This window comes from Pipistrellus hanaki (assembly GCF_964339955.1).
Source record: "Pipistrellus hanaki genome assembly, chromosome: 17".
Classification (NCBI taxonomy): Eukaryota; Metazoa; Chordata; class Mammalia; order Chiroptera; family Vespertilionidae; genus Pipistrellus; species Pipistrellus hanaki.
Genome location: NC_140519.1, coordinates 21,753,793 through 21,780,267, shown reverse-complemented (window position 1 = coordinate 21,780,267; position 26,475 = coordinate 21,753,793). Strand labels below are relative to the sequence as shown.

Sequence of the window (26,475 nt, the reverse complement as noted above, 5' to 3'; positions counted from 1 at the left end):
CATGGAAAATTGGCTAGATGTGAACTTAATTTGACTTTACAGTTTTTTATGTCATTCGAAAGAAAATAGGTTACTTTACTAAACATATAGCTACCCTTGTCCAGGACATAGTAGAATATGGCAATTTAGGGTAATTCCAACTTAATGGTGCAACTCGAAATCTGATAACTTTGAATAAATGGAATGTGAGGTGTATTGATACCATCCAGTTCCCATCTTGGAGAAACACCTGATCGGCCACATCAGTGATGGAGCAATGGTGACTTTGGCTTCCTGAATCTCTCCTACAGCGAGGGGAAGAGGTCTTTTTTTTTTTTTTTTTTTTTTTTTTTTTTTTTTTGTCTGTTTCTGGGTTTTGGTTTGGTTTGGTTTGGTTTGGTTTGGTTTGGTTTGGTTTGGTTTGGTTAGGGCCTCACTCTAGTCTCTGGGAAAAGCTTCATATTCATTTGTCCTCTATGACCCCTGGCACTGAATCTGTTTTCTCCCATTATATTCCTTGGCCAAATATAAAATGAAAAGTGTAGAATATGCCCTAGGTTGAGATTGAGTTTTCAATTTCTGTTTTACTTGGGTCACAGCAAATATCCAGTCCTTTGAGTAGCAATATGCACTCAAGAAACCACACAACCACATAGTTAAACATTTATAAATTCCACCATGTGGGTAAGCAAGTTTTTTAAAAAAGTAAGTTACATTAGGTGCAAACTGAACCTCTGAATTACTCAATCTTTCTCTCTCTTGACCACTCCCAGATGTCTTCAGCTTGTCATTTAATTCCTGGCATTGGCTACTTATACACAAAGGGGTAACAGGAGGAATCCTATGAACAAATACATAGGCAGCTATAGCGTGAGGAGCTGAGGTGGAGGTTGGGTGGATTGTGCAGAATATCAGCACAATATCGATCAGAGTGATTAAGAAAAGAAATCCATCCAGAAGTCTCTGGTTTATAGTTCGAAGGCCAAAGCTTTAAGTAAAGACAATCTAGGTCCTAGGAAACAAAAGAACTCACTCAACACAGTGAAGACACATGTACTCAGAAAAGGGACATTGTTCTTACACAGGAATTTTAACCTGTATAGAAAGGTAAGTATTGTCACAACACAAGGCAAATGCTCATGAAGATAACGGGAAATGGTACACTTTCATTGGCACTTTAGGAAAAAGCAAATATTTTAACATATTGAGCATCTCTGTTCTAATCATCAAAAAAAGTGACTTTTTTAAACTATAATTTTTCACTCTAATTGGTATGAGTAAATTTAAAAACTGCTTGTGAAACTTTTAGAATATATGACCGCATTTTGGCAGCCAGTGCCTTTTGTAATTAGGTGAGTTCTGTCCCATGGTTAAGGAAGAGCAGTCTGGGTTTATGTCTTAGCCTCATATAGGTGGAAATAGTTTTCCACTATAAAGAGTTCTGAAGAAGGAGAATATACATAGTTATTTATACATAGCTACATATATGTGTATATAGATTGTGTAATGTTGTTTTTTTTCTACCTCAGCTTAGAGAATACAAATAAAAGTTGGCTAGGTTATCACTGATGACATTCAAAAGTCACAATTAATAGTAAATAAAAGCTGAAAGGGAACACCAGCTGGGCAAAGTTATCCAAGTTTATTTTAAATTTTGAAAAAGGATTTTTAAATCATCAGCTTATGGAGGCCGCTTTAATTAAGTTTATATGTGATCAAAACTCAGTGGTAAACTCAGATTATTTTGTTGTACTTTGACATTTTGAATAACAATTCTATATGAAATTCATAGTTTTATAAAATATTTAAAATTATATTTCTATGTGAGAGGGTTATGTCATCCATTCATTAATTTATTTTTTTTACTCAACAAATATTTATTTAACTCCTATGATGTTCCAGGCACACTTCCTGGAACATCATAGGAGTTAAATAATAGTTTTATTTAACTGGAACATCAATAGTTTTCCAGGTGCTTGAGAGGCAGTAGTGAGCAAAACAGAAACATTTTTACCACATGGTGCTTACATTTTATTGAGAGAGAGAGAGAGAGAGAGAGAGAGAGAGAGAGAGAGAGAACAAGCAAGTAAATATGTAATGCTACACCAGCATTGGAAGAATTCTGACAACTTTAAAGTCTATAAAATATGTAATAAAAAGATTGTTTTAAAGTACTTCATACGTTTTCTTCTTCTAGTAAATATGGAAACTTTATATAAATACAAAGAAGAAAATCAAGTTGTCCAAGTTAATAAGCAAATTTGCCTATAATTTCATCCTACCATCCTATAATCTTACCAATTTGACAATAGAGAGAGAGTATTGTCTTTGGTATCTTGATTTTCTTCACTTACCATTTTGTGAGCATTTTCCTTTGTTTTTACTAGTCTTCAAAATATGTTTTTAATAGTTGCCAATATTACAGACTATATATAAGAAATTGTAGTGCTTTGTTTTCAACAATTTCTGTGATCATGAATTTAATTTATGTACATAAATATTTATCTGCATAGCTGACTATATCTTCAGCATAAGGTGCATAAAGTGAAATTATTAGGTCTAACTGTACATTTTATGACATTTGATGTATATTATGAAATAGACTTACAGAAAGCTTGCACTTTCTCACTATTATCACACAATATGAGAAAATAAGTAAATGTAGAACTTAGACAAAACTACACCTCAGTGCTATTTTAAATTACATATCTTTGTTTACTTGTGGGGTTGATTTTTTAAAATATTATTGTTATGCATTTACCTTTCTTTAGTGAAGTACTTGTCATTTGTTTTTCCTCTTTTTTTCCTTTTAAGCCATTAGTGTTTTTCTTTTGATATTTGTGGTATTTCATGTGTGAAACATATATTTGCTGCAGTTTTTCCAAGTAGTATTTATATTTATGCTTTTATGATATTTTCGCATTCAAAAGGATTTTTATGCACACTGTTGATCTATTTTCTTTGTGATTGCCTCTATTCCTATTGTGCTTTAAAACCCTTTTCTATCCTAAGATCAGTAAAATATTATGTTCTAGTTTTTAAAAATAATTTAACTTTTATATCTAGCCTTTTAATCTATGTGGGATTAATAATGGTAGGAAAAGGTTTTAATTTGAGACTTTTCCAAATCGTTCATTTTTTTTTTTTTTTTTACCACATTTGTTAGTAAAATTATCTATTCTTTCCCCCATAGGTCTGTGATACTTACCTACACACACACACACACACACACACACACACACCCCTCTGATCTGTTTCAGAAGTTACATTAATCTGATGGAAAGTTTCTGTTTTTAGGATTAGGGTGTTGTGTGTAATGGTTCTTGGGACTTTTTGTCCCAGATGTGGCAAAATTACAATTAATTCTTAGTGTTGTCTTGAAGGATCTGGGGAGAGAAATGGAGCGGAGGCATTTAGGACCCAGGGGAAAGCCAGGCTTGGTATAGAAGGATAGAGTCTCCAGCGCTGCGCACACACGCCTCCTACCAAAATCACAGCCCAGTGAAGCCGGGCTCTCATTCACAGCTTTCTAGAGAAATCTGAGCCCGAACCTGCCAGCCTAGGGGATCTCACCTACTCAGCTCAGCAGCGAGGACACCTGCAGAAACACATTCCCAAAGCCAGGCTGGGCAGCCGTGTGAAGGTATTTCTTGCCTTTTTTCCCCCCTCCTCCCTTCTGTATTCGCAGCGCCTCCCCGCCTTTCCTCCCACTCTTGCGATGCCATGGCTGCAGCGGCGTTTCAGCACTTGGGTGCGCGGACAGCTCCCATCTGCAATCCCTCCATCCCTGCTGCACCCTATCCTCCCCAGCCTCCCTAGTCCATCCTCCTCCTCCTCCCCGCGAGCCCGCTCAGCCTGCACCCCTTTATTACACCATCAGCACCCCCATCTCCACCATCGCCCTCATGATCGCCACCATCACCACCAGCGCCGAAACTACAGTCAACACAACTGTGCCTGGCCACTTAGACAAAGCCCGAGGTCCGCAGGGGAGAGGACAGAGCCCAAGTTTTCAGGCAGGGGAAAGGAAAGTTCAGGTGGACGTCACCTCTGAAAACAAAGAGAGGCGCCTGCTTGGGAGAAAGGAAAAGTGGAGAGACCTGAGAGGAGAGAGAGAGACCCCGGGCAGGGGGACAGATGGGGCACTTGCCAGACACCAGCAGTTAGCAAGCTGCCTCTCAGCAGATTAGGGACTGTTTAATTCAGGAAATGAACACGGCCTGGGGCATGGTGTTATTCCGGTAAAACAGGCATGTAAACTCCACCCGTGGTCTGGCTTCCCAATGGAGAGCCGCCAGGAAGCAGGGTGGGGGTGACGGATGACTCACATTCACCCACACTCCCCGTTTTTTTCCTGCCTAAGCGTTTATTGCAGAAACTCGGAAATTAAGTTTTTTTGGTTGTGTGTTTTTTTTTTCTCTGAAATGGTTTGTAAAATGGAAACCCCAGAAGGTGAACTCTGTGGCCAGAGTGAACATTAAAAATGATGGTGATGGTCATAAGCTCACAAATGCGGCTCTCGTTGGAAAGTGCTATTTGTTCCGACGTCTCTTCCTGTCGACTTATTTTGTTTTTCAAATTTCCGATCTTAGACCTCTCTTGGAAGCAGAGAAGATCGATCCCTTGCCCAAACGGCCAACTAGTAATGATATTCAGAGCAGATGGCCTGGCTTTGTTCATCTCTAAGGCAAGGACTGGCTCAGATTTGGAAGGAGAGATTTTTGCGTGTTCTCTCAGTAATCGGCAATAACACCATTTCCCTGTAATACTAAAGGGTAATAGAGTGCAAAAATTGAAAAGATATTTTTATGTAACTGTTCCATCAGGCTCTGCTTTTAGAGAGCTATCATTTTCTATCTCAGCTGGGGGGAAGTTAGAACAGCTTTCAAATACCTTGAAGATCCAAGCCCAAGTTATAGCACCTCTGTAATTTATCCAGGATCCTTTATTTATTAAGAGCTAACAAACATCAGAAAAGTGCCAGCTCCTGTCATAAATAAAAATATTTTGGTGGGTTCCCATATAATCTATTATGACTGAATTGCAAAGTACTGAGAGGAGGGGTGTTGCACTTTTTCCCCCCATAAAATCAACATCTTAATTAAAAATGAGATGGCTCCAATATTCATACAAAGGTAATGTCAGCTCACATGTAACAACAAAGCTGAAACCAGAGCACAGAAAAAGCTCATTTAAAAATTCCCCTTCTGCATTTCTCCTGCCTTTAGAAAAAGAGGCAATAAAGCAAGTTTTGTCGAAATCAGCTTGCTCCTCATTAGAGGCAGTGTCAAAAATAAAGAGTAGTCACAAACAAGTATCTTCTGGCAGAATTTCTGAGAAAAAATTCACGCCAGATACTCTTCTTGAATGTCGAAAGTTACTTACTACTAACCATTGGCATGATTCTACCTGCCTCTAAGGTTCACTCAATTTTAAACCCAAATCAAGAAAATTAGTAAAAACATAGGATGATGTTGATTTTAGAGAAGAAAATTCAGTCATCTATGTATAGTTACTGTATTATATTAGTAATGTCCACCGTAACTAGGATCTCTTAAGTCCCCAACCAGCAAGAATCTTAAAACTCACATATCTGTATTCAAAGAAACGGTCAGCCCAGGGAACTTTTAAAGGCATACACATTGCCAGTTCTAGCTCCTGCGAACCAGAGGCGGAGGCCTCGAATGCACTGTCTTCCGAGGCTGGGAAATTTCAAAAACAGTGCTGCTGCGATGAGATTTGCAGGCATCTCTTTCAGAAGCAGAGCCTTTCTCTGACTGAAATATTATGCTGAGTTTATTCCTTTTTATACAGTGCTGCCACCCGAGCTTCTTTTTTATTTTTATTTTTTTTCTATTAAGGACTATTTTACCCATTTTATGGCTTCAATAATAGAACTTCCGCATCTTCCTACTGGGTTTAAAGATGAACAGGAAAGATATTTTTCTTCAACAGAGTGGCATCCTACACCTTTACAGACATGCTCACAGAGGGGCCCATGTCTTGAGAATCATGGAGCATAAAGCTGGAAGGTCCTTCATTTCCCAAAGGGGGGATCATAACTCTTCAGAGCAGGTAGTGTCTGCTTATTTCTGCAAGCCTTCCAAGGGGGCATCTTATTGACCCTGAGAAGTCTATTCACGACTTGACACAAAGCCTCATAGCACAGCCATTCTTAGTAACCGGATACAGGCGGACTTGAATCTTCTCTGCTCTCCTGTTACACAGTGTCTTAGACTGAGAAGTTAAGTTAATGCAGCAGAATGAGTATGCAAAACATGAGGCTTGGCCACATGCAATTAGCCCAGAAAGAGCCCCCAACATTGCCAAGAAAGATCTTTTCCCCCCTTCCAACCTTCCCCTCAAATAATTAAAGATTTTTAATTATTTTAGTTATGGTTCGTTTTATCCGTATCTCACTGGAATGAATTTGTCTCAGGAGACTATGCAGTGTGAGTTACTACGAGTCTACAACTCCTAACATCAGCCCCAAGTGTTATACCTCTCTAGGGAAACTGTGCTTAATTTTTACTTAGAGTAGTTTGCCTTTGGTTTGATTCTTCGTGGATGTGGAAATGAACTGGTAACTCTCCTCTCAATAAAAATTTTCATTTATTCAGGTAATAAGTTCATTATTCTTCGCTACGTCTGCTACCTCCCGTAAGCCTTTCTTATAGCCTCTCTGGCTGTGTTTTCATGAGACAGAGGACGTTTTCTGTGTGGGAGGCTAATTTCCCATGAGATTTCCTTCTTCCTGACTTCTGGACCATCGGGGATTTCCCCATTGTGTTTGAGATGATCAACTCTTGTTTGCTGGACCCCTTAAGCCAAATCTCCAATTCTTAGATATTGAACAGACACCTTCTCCATCTCTTCTCCATAAAACAATATGGCATCAGCTCACCTTTTGTTATTGCTCAAATGTCTCATGTAAAGTTCCGTACTTTTCTATGGGCCAAGTACATAGTATATTCAGTGTTCATTATTTGGTGCTTTTGGAGGCAATAGAAGAGAAGTTGTGGGAATGAATGGCAGTGAGAAGTGGCAGTTAGGGGTTCGAATCACAGACTCTATTAATAAAAGGACTCTAGGCTGCTGTGTGGTAAAAAAATAAAATGCAATAAACAAAAGGGAGATTATTCTCTCTTTTCATTTCCTCCTTTACTGATCCCTTCCTCTATGTGGCCTTCTCTGCTTCCTCCATCCTTCCTTTCTTCATTGCTATTGGTTGATATACTAGTATAGAGCATGCAGGTGTGAGTAAACAATTAGTGGGGTGATCTGAGAATGCCAGGACTCCCAAAGGAATGAGTATATTGAGGTGTTTTTATTCTCTTCTTGGATAATGTAGCACTATTGTCCATAGAGAGTGTAAGCGCTAACCTCAGGAACAAACTGCAGCTCGCGAGCCACATGCTACTCTATGGCCCCTTGAAGGTAGCTCTTCCACAAAATACCACAGCCTGGGTGAGTCTATTTTGAAGAAGTGGCATTAGAAGAAGTTTAAGTTTAAAAAATTTGGCCCTCAAAAGAAACTTCAATCGTTGTACTGTTGATATTTGGCTCTGTGGACTAATGAGTTTGCTGACCACTGCTTTAGACCACTGCTTCCCAAATATTAATATGCATACACTTTGCTTGGAGATTCTGCTCCCTGTTCAGCAGATCTGAGTGGGTCCTGACAGTCTGTATTCATAACAAACTCCTAGGTGCTGCTGACACTGCTGATCCACAGACCATACTTTCAGAAGCAAAGACAAAGAACAGTTTTCTTCTTTTTTAACATTCCCATCTCATGTCTTATTAAATAATGGCACTCACACTAAACAAAACAAAGCCATTCCAATTTCTGAGGCAATAAGACCTCAGAAATCATAGCTCTGGTTGGGGGAAAGTTATACAAATGGCCCATTTCCTCCCACCTCACCCATACACATCCTGCTGCATTTCTCTTTCACCAGGCAGTTTTCTTAACTCGGATACCTGCTGCTACTGTGTTTCCCCGAAAATAAGACATCTTCCGAAAATAAGACCTAGCACATGGAAAGATAAGACATCCCCTGAAAATAAAACCTAGCGCAAGTTTGGGAGAAAAAATTAATATAAGACACTGTCTTATTTTCGGGGAAACAGGGTATCATCTGCCCAGTTATATCCAGAAGAGTGTCATAGCTGAGCTGGGAAAAACAGTGGGAAAGGAGACAGGTGTGCTTAGTAGCCACCTTTGGGTAATCCATGCCTTTATTACAGTCTTTGGATCCTCTTCCTCAAAAAGAGATTATTATTCTGCATGTTTTCCTTTTTTCTCCTTCAAGTGATAATTCCAAGAAACATAATTAATGTGTTTTTATAATTGGGGTATTGACTTCCAATGACTTCTTCTGAGGATGATTTAATAACATAAAATGCAATAAACAAAATCCTAGTCTGAAGACTTGTTTAAATGAAAACTTTTCTACCTAATAGGGTGAGGCAGCAGACAAACCCACACCTTCCTTACAGGTTGTCTTTGCATGATCTGTCCCAAAGCAAATGAAAAGAATAGAAGTTTTATAGATTGTTCTAGAACTCAGGACACTAGAATTCCTCTGCCAAATAGGTCTCCTTTATCCGAGTCCCAGCATGTTCTAATTCTAATCTGGTACCTATTTTGGGTTGAAGTTCTCAGAATCTCTACTCTGATGAAACTCATTTCAATTTACTTTTTATCTTTGTTGAGAACAAGAACCACTGGGAGCAAATGACTCTGTGTTTACTTGCTATTTTGAAGGGTTCCCAGGGAGTCCACACAATGAATATTTATGTAGCAAGGGTAAGTCTAAGTACTGAGCTAAAAGGTGTTGGAAAGTTGGCTGTAATCCAGGGGCTACATTCTGGTTCCTTTACACTGTCAGATGATTGAAGGTCTCCCCTTTATCTTTCCAGTCTAGTCTCCCCGCCCCCGTACAGACAGTTCATATCTACAAGTTGACTAACAGTAGACAGAAAGTCAATGGATTGGGGGCCAATTTGTTACTCACGGAGCTTATGTTCCTTTGCCAGCACTTATGCAGAGAAGTCCTACATGATCAATCTCAAATTCGCCATGTGGAGAAAAGAATCCTTTCTGGTCAGCAACTAAAGAATGTTGTAATTAACCAACTTCTAAGAATTATACCTAGGCACCACTGGCAGTAAGAGGGCATGTCATTTTTCAGGAAAGATTTCAAATAGAGCTGTCATTTAAAAAGAAATACTTTTGGCCACTGTGATTTTCAGTTTTGGTCTAGATGTATCGGCAGCATCTATTTTTATTTTGTTCAATATAAAAGTTCCTTTCCTGAGGGAAAATTCATATTCATTTGAAAATATTTGAAGTGAGGTTTCAGAAAGGTGAAAAGCCATAGGGTTAATGTACTTCAATATGTTTTTAAAATGTGTAAACAGCTTACACAGTTACTAGTGGAAATAGCTGACTAGACCTTCATGTGGGAAGTTTTATCCCTAAGTTTCATTGTTCATCTTTTTTTTTTTTTTTTTTTTTTTATAAGAGAAGCCCACAAAACAAGCATGGATATAATTTATCACTTTATATTTGTATTAATTTAAAGTTATGTGTCCTTAAAATTGTTCTTTGTATTACCAAAAACACCCAGAAGTAACACATATTTGAAGTATTGTTAATTAGTTACTGATGTTCCTGTATTTCAAATAATATTTATAGGTTTTTTTTCTTTCTGATTATAACAACAATGTACTTTTTCCTCTTCCAATTTGGCCAATTTTATAGCATTTCTTAAATAAATAATCTTTCCTGGGACTGGTGGGGTGTGGGTGTGTACCTGCTGTGTGCCTGAGTAATTGTGTGGGCACTGGTACCCAGGATGGTGTAAAGCACTTACTCTGAGAGGCAGGGCGGGGTCATGAACAGAACAAGGCTTTGTGTCAGGTAGGTTTGGGTAGGAATCTTTTTTCCCCCAGCTATACTTAAACTTTCTAAATCTCATTTTTATCCTTTCAGCTACTAAATAATTTAGCTTAAAGGGTATAGAGGTTAGATCATATAACATCAAAGCCCTAGGCACATAACAAGTACTCAATGAATACTTGTTTTTTTGCATTTCCCCCCCAACTTAATAACAGCTCATTATCCTGCTTTAAGCCAAGTGCTTAGCTGTTCTGGGCCTCAATATCCTTCTGTCTACCTGGAGACAACAAAATAATGATATAAACAGGAATATTACAGTAAATATAAAATGGAGCTCTTCATTTCCAAAGCATTTTTACTTAGATTATTTCACATAATCCTTAGCATCTTCGAGGGAATTATCTTTCTTCTGCATATTGCAGGATCATTGAAACAATAAAAAAAATTGACAGAAAATGCTTTATAATAATACTTATGTACATGCATAATTATAGACAAGACATGGTTATTATTCTGATTGTTCCTCACTATGTTTAATGTGTTTCTGAAGATAATGAAATAAATGAGAATAATAGATTATAAAATAGCCAAAAGAGATTTCATTTGAATTAATATACTTTTTTTTTAAATCCTCACCCGAGGATATTTTTCCATTAATTTTTTTAGAGAGAGTGGAAGGGAGAGGGAAAGGCAGAGAGAAACATTGGTGCGAGAGAAACACATCGATTTGGCTGCTTCCTGCACGCCCCCTACTGGGAATTGCCCACAACCAAGGTACATTCCCTTGACTGAAATCAAACCTGGGAACCTTCAGTTTGCAGGCCAAGAGCTCTATCCACTGAGCCAAACTGGTTAGGGTGCTAGGAATGTCTTGTTAACCTCTTAGGCATAGGTAAGTTTCTCGATTTGGGAATGGATTTTTTAGGGAAGGAGACTGGGGCTCTGAGAGGGAATTTCTTTCTGAAGGTCACATAAGTCTTAAATATTGTAAGTAGTAAATATTAGAACCTCGCTGCTATATATAAGAAGCATAAGAGCATAGTAGTAAAAAGAGCATGGGACTGGAGAAAGATCACATGGGCTTAAACCCATTTTCTGCTTCTTAGTAGCTATGTAACCTTGGGAAAGTCATTTGACCTCTCTTTGCCTCAGATTCCTCATCTAAAAAATGTTGACTACATTAAATAATGTACTGTATGAAAGAAGAATATGTAAGTGCCTGGGACATAATAAACACAGTTATAATAAAAAATAAATCATAGCTATTATTAATGCCACCAGGACAGCAAACTATTCGTGTGATAACCAAGTATAATGTACCCTTTTACACTTGCTTGACCAATTCAGAAAAGATAAATGAGAACTTAGTCCTCCACATGAACAAAAGAGTAGAGTCTATTGAAGATACTACATTCTGGGAACATTCTTATATGGCATAACATTTTCAGAGCCTTAAATATTACCAGTTGAATTTATTTAAGTAGAAATCTATTCAGACTTCTGAAATAAAGGATTTTCCTTTACTGAAAAATATCTATTTTATCTTAAGCATGAAACCCAGTGACCCTGGCTTGGTAGTCTCTCCAGAAGCTTCCACTATATCTTTATGCTGAGCACAGTATAAAGATATAGATTGAAGCACATTTATTTCAGATAGTATAGATTGGAGGCACAGCTATGTGTGCAAGTGGGCCGTGAAAAATGCAACCTCAACTCTCCCCTTGAACCCACAGTAATTTATCTCAAAAACATTGTTGAGCCCCCTGAACTGTGAAGTAAGTAGCTTACTCCCAGTATCTTTAAATCTTCTGCAGGGGACAAGCCAGCACTATGCCTTGTGCGCTAAGCATTTTTGCAACATGGCTTAGAACTGTGAACATCACCCACGATGCTTCAAGGGGTGATTCTCTGAAGGACAATGTGCCCAGGCTAAGTTCTCTCAGGGAACAAAATACTTTGTAAATGAGAGAGGAAATGAAAAGTCAGCTGCAATGCCTCATTGGGTCCCGATGCTCCCAGACAAAAGGGGAAACCACTTACTCACTGCAATAATATTTTGAGTGCTTTATTCATATATTCTCTCTCTATATTTTCTGAGCACCTACTCTGTGTCCGGCACCGTTATAGGCACCGGGAGTAGGAAGTAACACAACAAAGTCTATCTGTTCATGAAGCTGACCCTCTTTGTACCACATACTGTAATGAGGATGCACAGATGGATGAGTCCCAGCTCTTCTCTGCAAGGAGTTAAGAGAAAAGAGGGGGACAGGGAGAAGGCAGGAATATGTGGTGTGGTAGGGGCTTTGGAGCTACTCATGACCTCTGAAGATCATTGAGGGTTTCCTGAAGAAAATGATCTCCAGGATGACTCCTGAAGGGAAAGGGGGAGTTAACCAGTAGTCATTGTAGGCAGAGAGAGCATCTTTGCCAAGGCCTACAGAAATAAGAGAAACTGCAGTGGCTTAGTGTGCTATATGATCAGATGGTGATTGATAGAGAACAGATGATGAAGGGTCTTAGAAACCATGTTACATAGCTTTATCCTAGGATAATTGGTAGCTATTGATCAATGTCAATCAAGGAGTGACATGAGCAGATTTCAACTGTAATATAGGGAATAGACTAGGAAAAAGCAAGGCTGGCATCAAGGCTACCATAGGGGGAATGTACTAAACAGATGAGGAGCAATGTGGTCAAACAAAGGCAGTAAAAATAGATAGGGAACATTGGTCACATCTGAGAAATATTATGGAAGTGATTTCCTGGAAGTGGGTGGTAAGGGAGAGGGTGGAATAATAGCTGACTCCCAGGTGTCTAGCGTGGGAAGCTGTACAGAGGATGATGTCAGTCACTGAGAGATGTACAGAGGTGGAGGAGCAAATTAAGAATGAGAAACTACGACTAGTTCAGTTTTGTACACATTGAGTTTGGGGCAGCTAAGTGGAGGTGTTCAGTAGGCAGTTGAATAGCCTGAAGATCAGGAGATAGCGATGGACTGAAGCGATCCAGGTAAAATGATCAAACCCTGGGCAGGAGCCTGGAAAACACCACATTGATGTCAAGTGGTGAGCACAGAGATGACTAAGCAGGAAAGGACAGAAGGCTAAGAGAAAAACCAGGGTCTGTGGAGTCAGAGAAAAGAGGGGGAGGAAGGGAGAGTTTCAAGAAGAATGAAGTCATCAGTATCAAATACTAATAGAGGTCACTCATAGTAGGCATTGAAATTTGTCTATTGGATATAGCAACAGAAAGGTCATTCTCTAGTAGGGTGACCATCTGTCTGGTTTGCTTGGAACTGTCCCAGTTTATGCCTATTGTTCCAGCGTTATTATATTAGTGCCCCCTAGCATCTAAATTTGAATAATAATTTACATGATCATCCTGGCTATTGGTTGGTAAGAGCAATCAAAGATAGATTGCAGTGAGGTAGGGATGAATTGGAAGAGGGGAACATCAAACACGAGAACTTTTTGAAGGGGGGGTGGTGAGGCTGCTAGAGAGGGAATTTTAACATCAGGTGGTCATTGAACTAGATGGGTTTTGAGTTTCTTCCATTGCTTTATTTTTTGTTGTTGTTTCCTTTCCTTCCCTTAAAATCAGTGAGAACCAAGGATCTGTTCTATTTCTTGTCTCCACACATTACAAAGCTAAATGCTGTTTTTGCAAAAGCAGTAAAAAGCAGAAATGTGCAAGTTGATTATTTCGCTTAAGAAAATACTGCTAGTCCTAAATTAAGCAGAGAAATTACTTTGGCTTTTAAATTACTTTGTATGATAAAGCATTAGCAACAATAATTAGGTTGGGAGTAAATATTCTGCCTCTTTTTGGAGATACTGTTGTCTTAGGAATGCTAGGGGGAAAATCCAAGCCTCCAAGTTCATTTATGCCTTCTGATTTTTGGAGCTTCCAGATTAGAACAAACAGATGTCTGAGTTTAAACATTTATACTTACAATGAGAAAGATATGGGTGCCTCTCTTTGTACCATTTAAGTGGAGAAGTCTTAAAGAATGTATCTGAGATGATTAAAATAATCATTGTTAAGAATAAAGTCATATCTCAGAGCAACAAACAATGTATATAAAATGGAATCATGTTTGAGCCCATATAGATATTGTATTAGGAAGGGAGGCGACATAGAGTTTTGATTCCTTTTGCCTTCCCTGCAGAAGTTTGACAAAGACAAATAATAATGCCCCCTTATAAATGTCCACATGTAAGCATTCTTCTCCAATGCTGTTGCATTTGATTATTGAAGGTCAGGCTCCCAGTTATAAGGCTGCCCTTCCCTCCCCCTCCCCCATTGTTGTTAGTTCAGTTTTTAGTAATTAGGTACCTTTGGAATTAGGATGGGGTGACCTTTAACCGTCCCTTCATTATTGTTAAGATAGAAATGGCCGCCCTTAAAAAAAGTAGGGGAGGGGGATTCTTTGAAAGATACATCTATTTGAGGATAGAGGCTAATGGGAAGCAGTAAATTGTCCAGCGGCCATAATTCCTCTGCCATAGCTGGGCCTGTGAATAGCCCCATAAAGCATGCTGCAGCAGAAAAGGATCTTTCTTCTTACTCTCTCTCAGGGCAATTAATAAAAGTGCAATCTGTTTCTAATCCGACTGCACACTATTATGTTAACTAGTCAATGTAACTGAAAAATTCCGCAACATATTTCAAACACTTGCATATTATGTGTTCAGTTTGTCAATAAAATTATGCCAAATGTACCCTTGTGAAGATAATTTACTCATTGTCCATTGGATACCTAATCTAACAGACTGGAAGCAGAATGCACTGCTTTTATATCTCAGATCCATTCATCTGCCCATCATCTCTGTTTTGTTTCTCTTGTCTTGCAGTGGCCATGGCCTCGGTTCTGCTTCTCCTTTGGAGCACTACCACTACATAGGACCTGGATGTCCTACTGTCTCCCAGGAACAGAACGAAGACCCTTGCTCTGTCTGTTTCCGTGGCTGCCTGGAAGTAAAACAGCTGTGGAGTGGGCCAGGGTTTCAGCAGACCTTCACGTGAATGGGACCAGTTTCTCTTCTTCCCAAATATCAGCAATTAAACCCTTGGAAAGGAGATTTGGCCAAGATGACCCACTTACAGTCTGGACTTAGTCCAGAGACTATAGAGAAAGCTCGCCTGGAACTGAATGAAAACCCAGATATTTTACACCAGGATATTCAGCAGGTCAGGGACATGATCATCACCAGGCCTGACATTGGATTTTTACGCACAGATGATGCCTTCATCCTGAGATTTCTCCGAGCCAGGAAGTTTCACCAAGCAGATGCCTTCAGACTCCTGGCCCAGTACTTTCAGTACCGCCAGCTAAACCTGGACATGTTCAAAAACTTCAAGGCTGATGACCCGGGCATTAAGAGGGCGCTCATTGACGGGTTCCCTGGAGTGCTGGAAAACCGCGACCACTACGGCAGGAAGATTCTCCTGCTGTTTGCAGCCAATTGGGACCAGAGTAGGTAAATGTAGATAGCGTCTTTGTTTTTTCTTGTTCATAAGCATAGCCATTGCATGTTGGGGCTTTATGGCTTTATAGATAGTAGGCTTTCATTAAAAAACAATATATATTCCAGCCCAGCAGGCATGGCTTAGTGGTTGAGTGCCAACCTATGAACCAGGAGGTCACAGTTCAATTTGGGGCATATGCCGGGTTTTCAGAGTCTAGAATTTGGTTAGGTCTGCAGTTGAGCTTGGCCTGTCTGTGTTTCTGCTCTGTTAATCCATAAGTGTTCATGATGAGCCCCTCATTCCAAAGAATTATTAATGAGAAAGATTTCCAGATTTTTATAGTCTGCTATCCATCATTCACTCAACAAACATTTAATGAGTATAGACCAGTGGGGGGCAATTTGATTTTAAGTGGGTGATTTGAGAATGAGTTATTAACAGTAAGTCTTTTTGCATTTCTTATGGTTCTAGGGGCCTCATATACAGTATATAAATATGTATTGTGCCATATTTATGCATTTCAGTTCTCTATGATATGGTTTGAAACTTTATTTGCTATTTTTCATATCACTTCATATTATTATGATTGTTGTTATTATTATTTTAACAATTTCTTAGTGATTTCTTCCTCAGTTCTTCAGTTGTCCTTTTGTTCTTTTATCTTTCTCTGTCATGGATGCCACATTCTTTGGAAGCCTGCTTTAGACCAACTTAATGGCCTTTTACGCTTCCTCTGTGTGAATAGGAGTTTACCGTTTTAATAAGAATTATATGTCACAGGGAAGGCATCAGGATTTTAGAGACGCTTTAGGTGGGGCATGGCCAAAAAAGGGTGGGAACCACTGGAATAGACTTTGCACCAGAGCTTGTACTGGGCACTGAGGACAATGGTGAAAACATACGGTCCCTGCCAGCCAAGAGCTCCTTGTGCAGCCCACTGTCCAGCAATGGTGCAAACATGTAAGCTGCTAACTCCCGTCTACCATGCGAGAATTCCTTCTGTGGCACAGCCTGTCAACACAGGACGTCAGTCTTAAACTAGACGGGATGGCTGTCCTTTTGAGAATGGCACATTAACATTTGGATTTGAGAACAGGAAATTGTTTGATGATTCTGGAGAATAATCAAGCTGACTTCATTTGTGCTTAGTTGTAAGTGTTCTAGAACGTCCATCTGCTAAGGCAGATGAGGCATAGACAGGAGCCAGTATGTAGTGATTTACACATAAAGAAGTAAGCCATAGCAAAATATCTTATTTTCCATTAGCATTTGGCCTGTGTGTATATCTCAGAATGCCTTAAGAATAATAAATAGCAATATGAAGCAAGTCTTTGAGAGAATAATCCAAATGTTTACAATTATGATAGCCTTGGATGAACTACTTCATTTCTTTCTTCCTCAGTTTCCTCAAGTGTAAAATAAGAAGCTTGAGGTACTTCCTGAGTTACTTCCCAGCTTTAATGGCTCATGAGTGTGAAGCTCATTTAGCCTAAAGCTGTGAATGGAAAGGGATTTTAAAATTCACATTACAGGCTCTTAATCCACTAGGCTTTTGGAGGTAATCTCTCCCTTTCTCCCACCGAGGCTGGGTCTACTTGAGTCAATATTTTTCAAACTGTAAAAATACTATTTGTTCTAAGTATTTTGGTTTTCATAGGAAGGTGAATGATGCAACTATGCCATTGGCAGCCAGAGATCATTAGAAGCAAACAAGCCTCGGTTAGAATGTGGTCACACTGTCATGTGATTTATTGGTTATACTAGTATGACTTGGGACAAGCAACCTCTCTGGGTCTCAGTTTTCTCATCTGCAAGATGGGGATGATACTGATGTCTGTCTAATAATGTCATTGGGAGGACTGAATGAGATCATGCATTTAGGAATACAGCTCATTATTTGGCACCTGGCAAGCCCTTAATATCAGCTTTTGGTAGTATTATTAACATTATAAAACATCCCACTGCAAAAATAAGAGAGCGTAGATGGTAAATACATTAAAAATGTAGACAGGAGTGCAATGCTTGAAAACGGGGTGGGCTGATGGGTGCCATCTGCCTGTGCATCCGTCTGAAGCACTTGTTTGTTTTCTCCCTAAACATGTTCCCTGTTACCCAGATCCAGCCTAAAGGGGGCCCTAAAGGCCTGGGGAAGTTGGCACAGCTTTGCCAAATGATTACTTCACTCTCGCTGGGTGCCTGTGGTGACTGGGAAGTGATTTGAATGTCTCATACAAAAGGTTTACTGAGATTAAAGTGGTTATTAATATTTATTAAACTATGTAAATCTCATTGTTCTAGACCCAGACACCATGAACAGAAGTGTATATTGGTGAAGGCTGGGAGGCAGGATCATCCAGAGGCACAGGCAGGGCCCATCTGCCTGGATTAGGTGTGCCAACTGAGGAGCAGGAGTGCTCTGGGCTACGGAGCACAAACTGGTCTCCTCCAGAAACGGGGCCATGGCAGAGAGCTGTCTGGCTTCCATGGTTTTCCGAGGCTGCCAGGATGAACTGAAATGCATTAGATTAAATCAGCACCCACATATTCATCCATAAAATGAAGCTTTCAAGGTCAGCATAGTTTACATTTCAGTTCATCCGCTTGGACTGTGATAGTGACTGAAGGGGACGCTATTGCTCAATGAGCCTTTTGATCTTTCTCACCTCAACTCATATCAGCCTTGACAAAAACCTACAATTTTCTTGTTAAGATCTGATAAAAATGAAATCTATTTCTTACTTTTTTCTGAGTTGCACACTTGCACGTGGCCATGCAGCCCGACTGGCCGAGCACGTTTCCCATGGATTTTACTCAGTTAAAAAGAGGAAAACTTGGTAAAGTTATTTTCCCTTCTGGAATATCAATTTAATCAAGTGAAAGTGGGTGTAATATCTGACCTGGGGAGCTGTTGCAAGGATGAGCCCCAAAGGCCCTCCTTGATGGTGTCCAAGAGGCAGAATAGAATCGTGATTAAATGCCCTCCCAACCAACCATGTGATCCTGAGCGAGTGGCTTCAATTTTTACTACCATCAGTTTCTCACCTGTAAAGTGGGAGTGATAATGATCATAGGCTGGTATAATTGGTGTTCAATAAATGGCCAATGTTTCTTAAGAAAAAAAATTCAAATCAGGCCAATACCTACAATCATGGGTCACAAGATGTAATTTCTAAGGGTGGCAAGATTTGATGCTTTTCTCAGCTTGGAAAAATATGAAAGATGCAACTGAGACTTCAAGCCACTGAGTTCCAAAATTCTCTGTGCTAACTCAGAGACATCACTTCATCTTAGGGTATTTATTATATTCTTAGGATATAAGAAAGACATTTGGGGAGTCCAGATAATAAAGGCCCCACCATAGATGACAGTAACATCCATCAGTACTACGTGTAGACCAGCTTGTCTCCAAGTACATTAGTGGGGGGGTGGGGGGAGAGGGGGAAACAAATCACAAAGTATAAAGTTACACTTGAGATTCTTTTGTCAGGGTATTGTTTGTTTATCGCAATTAAAAGTTCAGAAATCAGCAGCTAGGTTGTAAATTATTTGGAAAGTCGGTTCTGTAAGGCAGCCAAGGCACTGTAAGGAAAAGCTAAATTAGGATAATTTAGTGGAGAGAAAAAAGGGCTGAAGAATAACTTGGTTACTCCTGACAAATATATGGAATTACTCTAAGGAGGCAATTAATCTAGTAGGCTCTTTTCCCACCATACAGAACACGGGATAAAAGGTTTGCATTAAAGCACAACCAACTTCACCCTGGCTGGCATGTCTCAGTTGTTCAGTCATTGTCTCCATGCACTGAAAGGTTGCTGGTTCAATTCTGGCCAAGTCACATGCCCAGGTTGTGGGCTTGATGCTTGGTAGGGGTGTGTAGGAGACAGCACATCATTCATTGTTTTACTCTCACATGCATGTTTCTCTCTTCCACTCCTTTCTTCCTCTCTGTCTGAAAAAAAAAAAAAAAAAAAAAAAAAAAAAAAAAAAAAAAACACATAAAAAAGGCACAACCAACTAGGTTGGAGATTAAGAATCAGGACAAGGGTGAGGGAGTGGGGCATTTGCCTAGGATGCAAAAATTTAAGAGGCCACCAAATCACTCAAAGTAAATAATATTGTCATACCGCCTGGCCAGCATGGCTCAGTGGTTGAGCGATGACCTATGAACCAGGAGGTCATGGTTCGATTTCTGGTCAGAGCACATGCCCAGCTTGCCGGCTTGATCCCCAGTGTGGGACATGCAGGAGGCAGCCAATCAATGATTCTTTCTTATCATTGATGCTTTTATCTCTCCCCTTCCCTTGCTGTCTGAAATAAATCTATATATATAAAAAGCCAGTAACCAGAACGCTGTAATGACCAGAAAAACAGGTTGTTATGATGCCCAATGCAGCCAGCAAACTGGCCAATGTGGGGTTGAGGCATCTGGCCAACCTCTCGCAGCCCCTCCTCCCAGCCGGCCCCACCCCTGGTCGCCTTCACCCCTAAATAAATAAATAAATAAATAAATAAATAAATAAATAAGACTAAAAATATCACACAATATTTTTTAAAATAAAAATTCAAAAAATTCCTATGAATAATACATCAACATTTTTAAGAAGGCGGAATAAGGATTATTGGTTTTTCCTTGTGATTTATGCTCCAACCAGTTCAGCACAGCACTGCTTAGGTCAATCAGATTTCCCAAGAGAAGAAAGAGCCTTAAGTTGGCTCCTATTCAATTATATTATAGTACACTAGAGGCCTGGTGCACAAAACTCATGCATTGGGGGGGGGGGGGGGAGGTCCCCTCAGCCCAGGCTGCACCCTCTCCAATCCAGGACCCTTCGGGGGATGTCTGATCCTGGGGATGGGGTGTAAACCAGCGGTTGGACATCCCTCTCATAATCTGGGATCACTGGCTCCTAACTGCTCATTTGTCTGCCTGCCTGATAGCCCCTAACTGTCCCCACTGCCAGCCTGATCACGCCTAACAGCTTCTGCCTGCCAGCCTGGTTGCCCCCGATTGCCTCCCCCACCCCCCCAACCCCCCCACTGGCCTGGTTACCCTTAACTGCTGCCCCACCCTGATGGCCTGGTCACCCCCAAGTGCCCTGGCCCACCAGCCTGGTCACTCCACGCAGCCTGCTGTTCAGTTGTTTGGTCCCTCACTAAACCCCCTGCCTGCCTTGTCACCCCACACAGCCTGTTGCTCAGTACTACATCTGGTTGTTTTGGTTGTGACAGCCCCTGGCTTTTTATTTATTAGGATAGTACTGTACATCCATATACAGCTGCCCAAGCCATGATGGTTTCCAGGCATTTCCATGTACATTTTCTGGTTGAATTATCTTAACCATTGCAGAGTTTTAGTATCACTAAGTGACAGATGATAAAGAAGAAGTTCAAGAAGGAGAAGTTACCTTCTAATTGGGGAACTATATGACTCATCAATGGAAAAATAGGCTCAGACTGAAGGCTTCCAATTTCAAGTTCATCCCAAAGACATCTGGAGCCAACTGCTCAGTCCCTGAGTGATTAGATATTTTCAAAATACCCATGGAGCTTCTGAGAGGCTGCAAGTGGACTTCTTGGTGGTAGACCAATATGTGGGTGCATACAATGAGACAGTAGAGGACCTGAAGGTTACAGGCAGTGATTCTCAAAAGGAGCGCTGTTGGCTATTGGAGCTGCTCCATTTTAATGTGTAGGATTGTGTCCAGCACTGTGGAATGTTTAGTATCCCCTCCCTCAAGGCATTGTGATGACCTAAAAGACCACCGTCATATTTCTAAGTCCTTCATTAGAACCCCTGATTTTTTTTTTTTTGAGGGTGCAGGGGTGTCTAGAAGGTCCTAGCACCAATGTCAGTATCTACCCTTTGTTAAGTGCTTTTGTGCTAAGTGCTTCATATATTTTTTCCTAATCCCTACCATAGCCCCACAAGGATCTGCATTGTATACAGGTAATAGATAACAGGTGGGATTCTTCCCTAGTCTGTCTGAATGTGAAGACAACTTTTCCACAAAGCCCAAGCTATGGTCTCACTCTTACACCGAACTCAGAGCTCCTGAAGCCTCCTACAAACAAAAGCTGAACCAGTGGCATGTTGCTAAGTGGCAAAATGCACTTAGGGTCCAAATTCGAGGTTTCTCACACCCTCCCTCAGCTCAACCTTTTAGCCAAGAGACCCAGGGAGGCCCAGTGTAAACAATAATGTCATTCTTGTGGGGCTCGGACAGTGAGGAATGTGCATTAGAAGCTGGGTGCACAGCAAGTTGAGATGATTTTGGAGGTTCAGTTCCTAATATGAGTAGGAAAAAAAAAAAAGGCAGCAGAGAGGGACCAACAGTATCAGTGTGAGCAAATGAGAAAACAGATGAGGTGCTGACCAATAGACAACTCTTGTTATCCTTTAGCACATGTGTCAAACACAAGGCCCGCGGGCTAAATCCAGCCCGCCAGGCCTTGCAATGTGGCCCGCACCGCGCTGTCATCACTGCACTCCGCTGTCAGTTTATGACATTGTCAGTTTATGACTGTTCAGTAAACCATTCGGCCTGCGATTTAGGCTGGATTTTAGATTTTGGCCCCTTCTCTGATTGAGTTCGACACCCCTACGTGGGACAGATCCACGCCTCATTCATTCCTTCTTGCACTGGCTCAACATACTGAATGGCTACAGCCAGCTCTCTCTGTGCAAGTTCCTGAAGGTCAAAGGCCACGTTCCTTGACCGGAGCTCAACATCCCAGAAAGGCATCGGGCGTCCCCTGTCCCTTCGGGCATTGCATGATGGGAATGTGACTAGGGTACTTGATCTTCTTGCCTTCACAGCTCTGAAAGCAAGGACACTCACGTTCACTCTATAATGCAGAAAGCAACCTGGAGTCTGTCTGTTCGGAGGGAGCATTTGTTCTGGCACGGCGTTCAGCTGTTTCTTGTCCCCTCACGCCAGGCAGTAATTTATTTGATGGATATGCTGGCCATAGCAGCTCCTTCAAATGTCACCCGTGATTGCTGACCTGTGGCAGCCGCCAGCGCGCTGACGTGGCACACGGCCCTGACAGCTCGGTGGTGTGCCTTGGCAGTGGGAGACGAGCATGATGTAGGTTCTGTCTTCTGATGAGAACCCCGAGGCAGTAGGTGGGATATAACTCTGCAAACTATAAATAGGTTGGTTGAGGTTCACCTTTGGCTTCTGCAAGAGCATAAAAGAGCTTTTCACAAGTAGCAAGGAGTCTGTGCCTCCTTCAGTGAACTGCCCTCAGTCTAAGAGCGTGTGATAAGAAAGGGGTCAGATGTCTGACGTACCAATGCGCAGATATTAGTGAGGCAAAAAGAGGAGAGGCAAGCCAAGTGGGTTTTTATGCTTCTCACCAGTGCCAGGAGTTGATCCTCCTCCCCAACCCCCAAAGCGTGTTAATAGAAGTTTTTGTTTTTTAAAAAAATGTGTAGCCTGAAATATTCCCACATTTAGATTCCCAGCATCGTTCTGTGTCAGTTTTCTAGTTGTTATGAGTTGAGGAATGAGGGGAAAAAATGGACTGAAGAGAAAGAGAATTATTACAACCACGAAAACAAACAACATTGAGCGCTTCCCAGCTGCTTCCCACATGTCAGGCAGCAATGCTCTTACAAAGGGCACTATTAATATCCATATTTTGCAGATGATGAAATTGAGGTTCAGAGAGGTTAGGTAACTTACCCAAGGTCACACAGCCGGTAAGTGGCTAAAATGAACTGGATCTTGGAGCTAACTCCACAGTTAAAATGCCATGCTGCACAGCTCACCACTAGCCCCCCTTTGCCAAAATTTGGGGTCAGTAGATCATACATTCAGGAGGGCTCTCTCAGTGAGATTTCAGGAAGCAAGCCTCCACCAGTAACTCAAGGTCTCAACAGACTGGAAAAGGACCTCAGCTCAAAAGGCAAATCCTGTGGCCACAAACCCCAATCTCACAGAAACCAGGCAACTCAGAAGTTGAGAATCTAACGCAATCTCTCTCTGCCCTAATAATTTGACAATAACTTTGAATATTAAAAATCCCAGCCCAATAAGAGAATCTGGATGTTGCTTGGAATACATTACAAAAAGTGGTCTTAATATGGATCTGATTTAAGATAGTGACAGAAGGCACCATCTTTGCCCACCCATTTCTGTATTAAAATGTGTTCAAGGGCTCGGCCAGTGTGGCTCAGTGGTTGAGCATTAACCTATGAACTGGGAGGTCACAGTTCAATTCCTGGCCTGGGCATACACCCAGGTGGCAGACTACATCCCCAGTGTGGGGCCTGCAGAAGACAGCCAATTAATGATTCTCTCTCATCATTGATGTTTCTCTCTCTCCCTCCCTCTCTCTTCCTCTCTAAAATCAACAAAAATATATTTTAAAAAAGAAATTAAATGTGTTCAAGGGCAGATCTTCAGTTGGCAAGCAGATCCCCAGCTGTGCAGCTTACGAGCTCTGTGACCTTGGCAAGATGCGTACCTCCTCTCGCCCTCTCTCAGTATCCTCTGTCTGTAATAATCCTGTGTGCCTGTTCGCGCCGGGAGGATTAACTGATCTGAGATAGGGAAGGGGCCTGGCACACAGACAGCCATTTCTTTTCTTCCATCCTGCAGGTGGTTTCCCGCTTCCACCTAATCCAGTCTAAAATGCCCGAGATACGATTTCTCATACAGCTGAAAGATCTCATTAAATAGAATACACCTCTATCATGTGCTCCCGAAAAGCTGGCAATGAATGTCGAGGGAATGAAGTTAGTACAGTGTATGCTGCTCCCTCACCCCACTGGACCAGCATATCGCTTGTCATGTGGGTCAACCAAATAGCTCTTCAGATCGTTCTTTTAAATCCTCGTCTTCCCCCGCAGAAACTCCTTATCAGACATTCTTCAGGGCTCACCCTGGAGTGCCGCTTGGCCCTGGCTCCGCGGCTTTCTGCCCACTGTCAGCATCCCCTTTCCACGGAGCTCAGGCCCCTGGAAGCTTGCCGGTTAGCAGCCGTCCCCCTGGTGGATTGAATGGAAGGGAGAGCAGTGGGGTCTCTGTTCCGAGATAACACAGCGTGTAGGTCCCCACCGAACCCGGTGGCTGCCCTCAGGAAGGTACCAGGTGTCACATGGCTTTTGTGATGTTGTCACAAAGGTGGGGGGGGGGGGTTGTGGTGAGGGGCCACAGGATCCAGAGAGCAGGCTTTGATTGACAGCATACCTTTCCAGGCCAGCTGCTCCTCCGGAGGTCACACTTGCAACACAGGAATTTGAAAGATAGGGCACGCATTACCTTGCAGATAAGAATAACTCCCTCCTTCAGCCAGTGCTGAGCATGCTCAATGCCTCCGCTTGAAACTGGGCTGCAGGGAGGGCATGGCCTATGTCTGCTCTTTAAAGCGCCAGGGTCAGCAAAAGGCATGGAGAAAGGCATTTTTTTTTAAATTGTTTTTATTGATTCCGAGAGAGAGAGAGAGAGAGAGAGAGAGAGAGAGAGAGAGAGAGAGATCGACATCGATGACAGAGAAACATCGATTGGCTTCCTCCTGTTCAGCCCCCACCTGGGATGGTACCCTCCATCCAGGCATGTGCTCTGACCAGGAATTGAACCTGTGAACTCTTGGTTCATGGGTCAGTGTTCAACCACTGAGCCACACCAGAGAAGGGCAGTTTTTAAACATGGCATTCCCTGCATGCTGCGTTCACTGTTAGGCTTTCTCACGGGCATTGCTGACTTCTGGTTGAGTGCATTGCAAGCGGTGGGGCCTTTTCCTGTACGATCTGAGGCTCTTCTGGGCTATTGACTACTTTCCTGAGCTTTCAAGGAGCCCGGAAGCCTGTTCTGATCCCTTTACAAGGCGATACTACAGAGCAGAGAAGGAAACCCTCCAGTCCTCCAGCTCGGAATCTCAGAGCTGTACTCCTGCCCTTTAAATATGGTTCCTGGGTGATCCCTCCTCCCGGTGATCTCCGGGACTTAACCAGCTCAGGGAGTGATTTAATGCCTGCGCTACACAGAGGGTGTAAATCACGCTCAGAGCATTTACTATGAAGCTGTAGAAGTTATTGCTACTATACTGCAACATGTAACATCAGACAGGAAAATCAAGAGAGGGTACATTTTGCTGTGAAGGTTGTAAAGTGACGTGTTGTTTTTTCTTTGCACGTTCTCTTTCTGTTTCTCATCGTTTTTCTCTTCTCTTTGCCTCTGTCTCCAGCACTCCCCGAATAGTGCTTCTGGGTTTAGTTTCAAGTATGGTATTCCCCGGATAACACCCAGGGTCTTTCTGGGCCAGAGAATGTTTATCCTAGCAATGCCCCCAGGCATTGGGATCTCCTTGTGCTGCCTTGCTTAAGCCTTGCAACAATATTTGAAAGGTGTGTTATCTTCATCTCAAATAGAAGCCATTTAATCTGGACAAAAAATCGCAGGACTGGCTGGTGGTTTGATCCTGAGTGTTTCTCATTCTCCTCCTTCGTGACGCCTGATGAGGTTTGGGTCTCCTGTTGACGGTGCCACCTCATCTCCAGTTCCTCAGAATTTGTTGCGAAACCCTTGCTTGGGAACCTTTAGTGTCTCCTAATAAAGTTTGTTCAGTCTTTTTACCATGCATTTTGCCATATAAAAGCTTAAGAATTTGGCATCAGTTTCTTTCTCCAAAGAACATCTTCCACTTGAGTCAAATGAGTCTCTCCTCTCCCCGTTCTTCCCACCTCTCCTCCCAGCTCTCCCTGACCTTTTTACTCAGCCTGCATTCCCACAGTGAGGTGCCAGGCCCTACCAGAGCATGGACAAGAGGCATCTAGCCCAGCCTGGAAGCTGGGGCCTCAGATACACTCGCGTGGGGACATTTTCTAACTTGAAGGAGAAGTTAGATGGTGCACGTGGAGAGGAGGAAGTGTAAGGGAGGCTGTTGGAGACAAAAAGCACACTAGGCCGTGATCCAGGGGGAGAAACAGCTGGCCCCGTTGGGAGAGCTCCCGTTGGTTCCATTGCACAGAGAATACAAGGGCTCACAGGGAGGAAGGAGAGGCTGGGCAGGTCGGCGGAGGCCAGGAATGGAAGGCTCTGCTTCCCATAAGGAATTTGGGCTTCGTGCTTGAGGACATGTCAAGCCCTCCTCTTCTTTGGAAGCTCAATGAC

The 26,475-nt window shown here is 41.8% G+C and overlaps 1 protein-coding gene across 1 annotated transcript in view; it reads left to right on the top strand.

The window, feature by feature from the left end:
- The first annotated feature begins 3,450 nt into the window (after nt 1-3,450).
- Nucleotides 3,451-26,475, top strand: part of CLVS1 (clavesin 1) — a 126,327-nt gene continuing 103,302 nt past the window's right edge. Inside the window, exons 1-2 of the mRNA XM_084865094.1 lie at nt 3,451-3,622; nt 14,740-15,366. Of these exons, the coding sequence (XP_084721220.1) occupies nt 14,912-15,366 (455 nt within the window). The 5' untranslated portion in view covers nt 3,451-3,622; nt 14,740-14,911. The remainder of the gene's footprint in view (nt 3,623-14,739; nt 15,367-26,475) is intronic.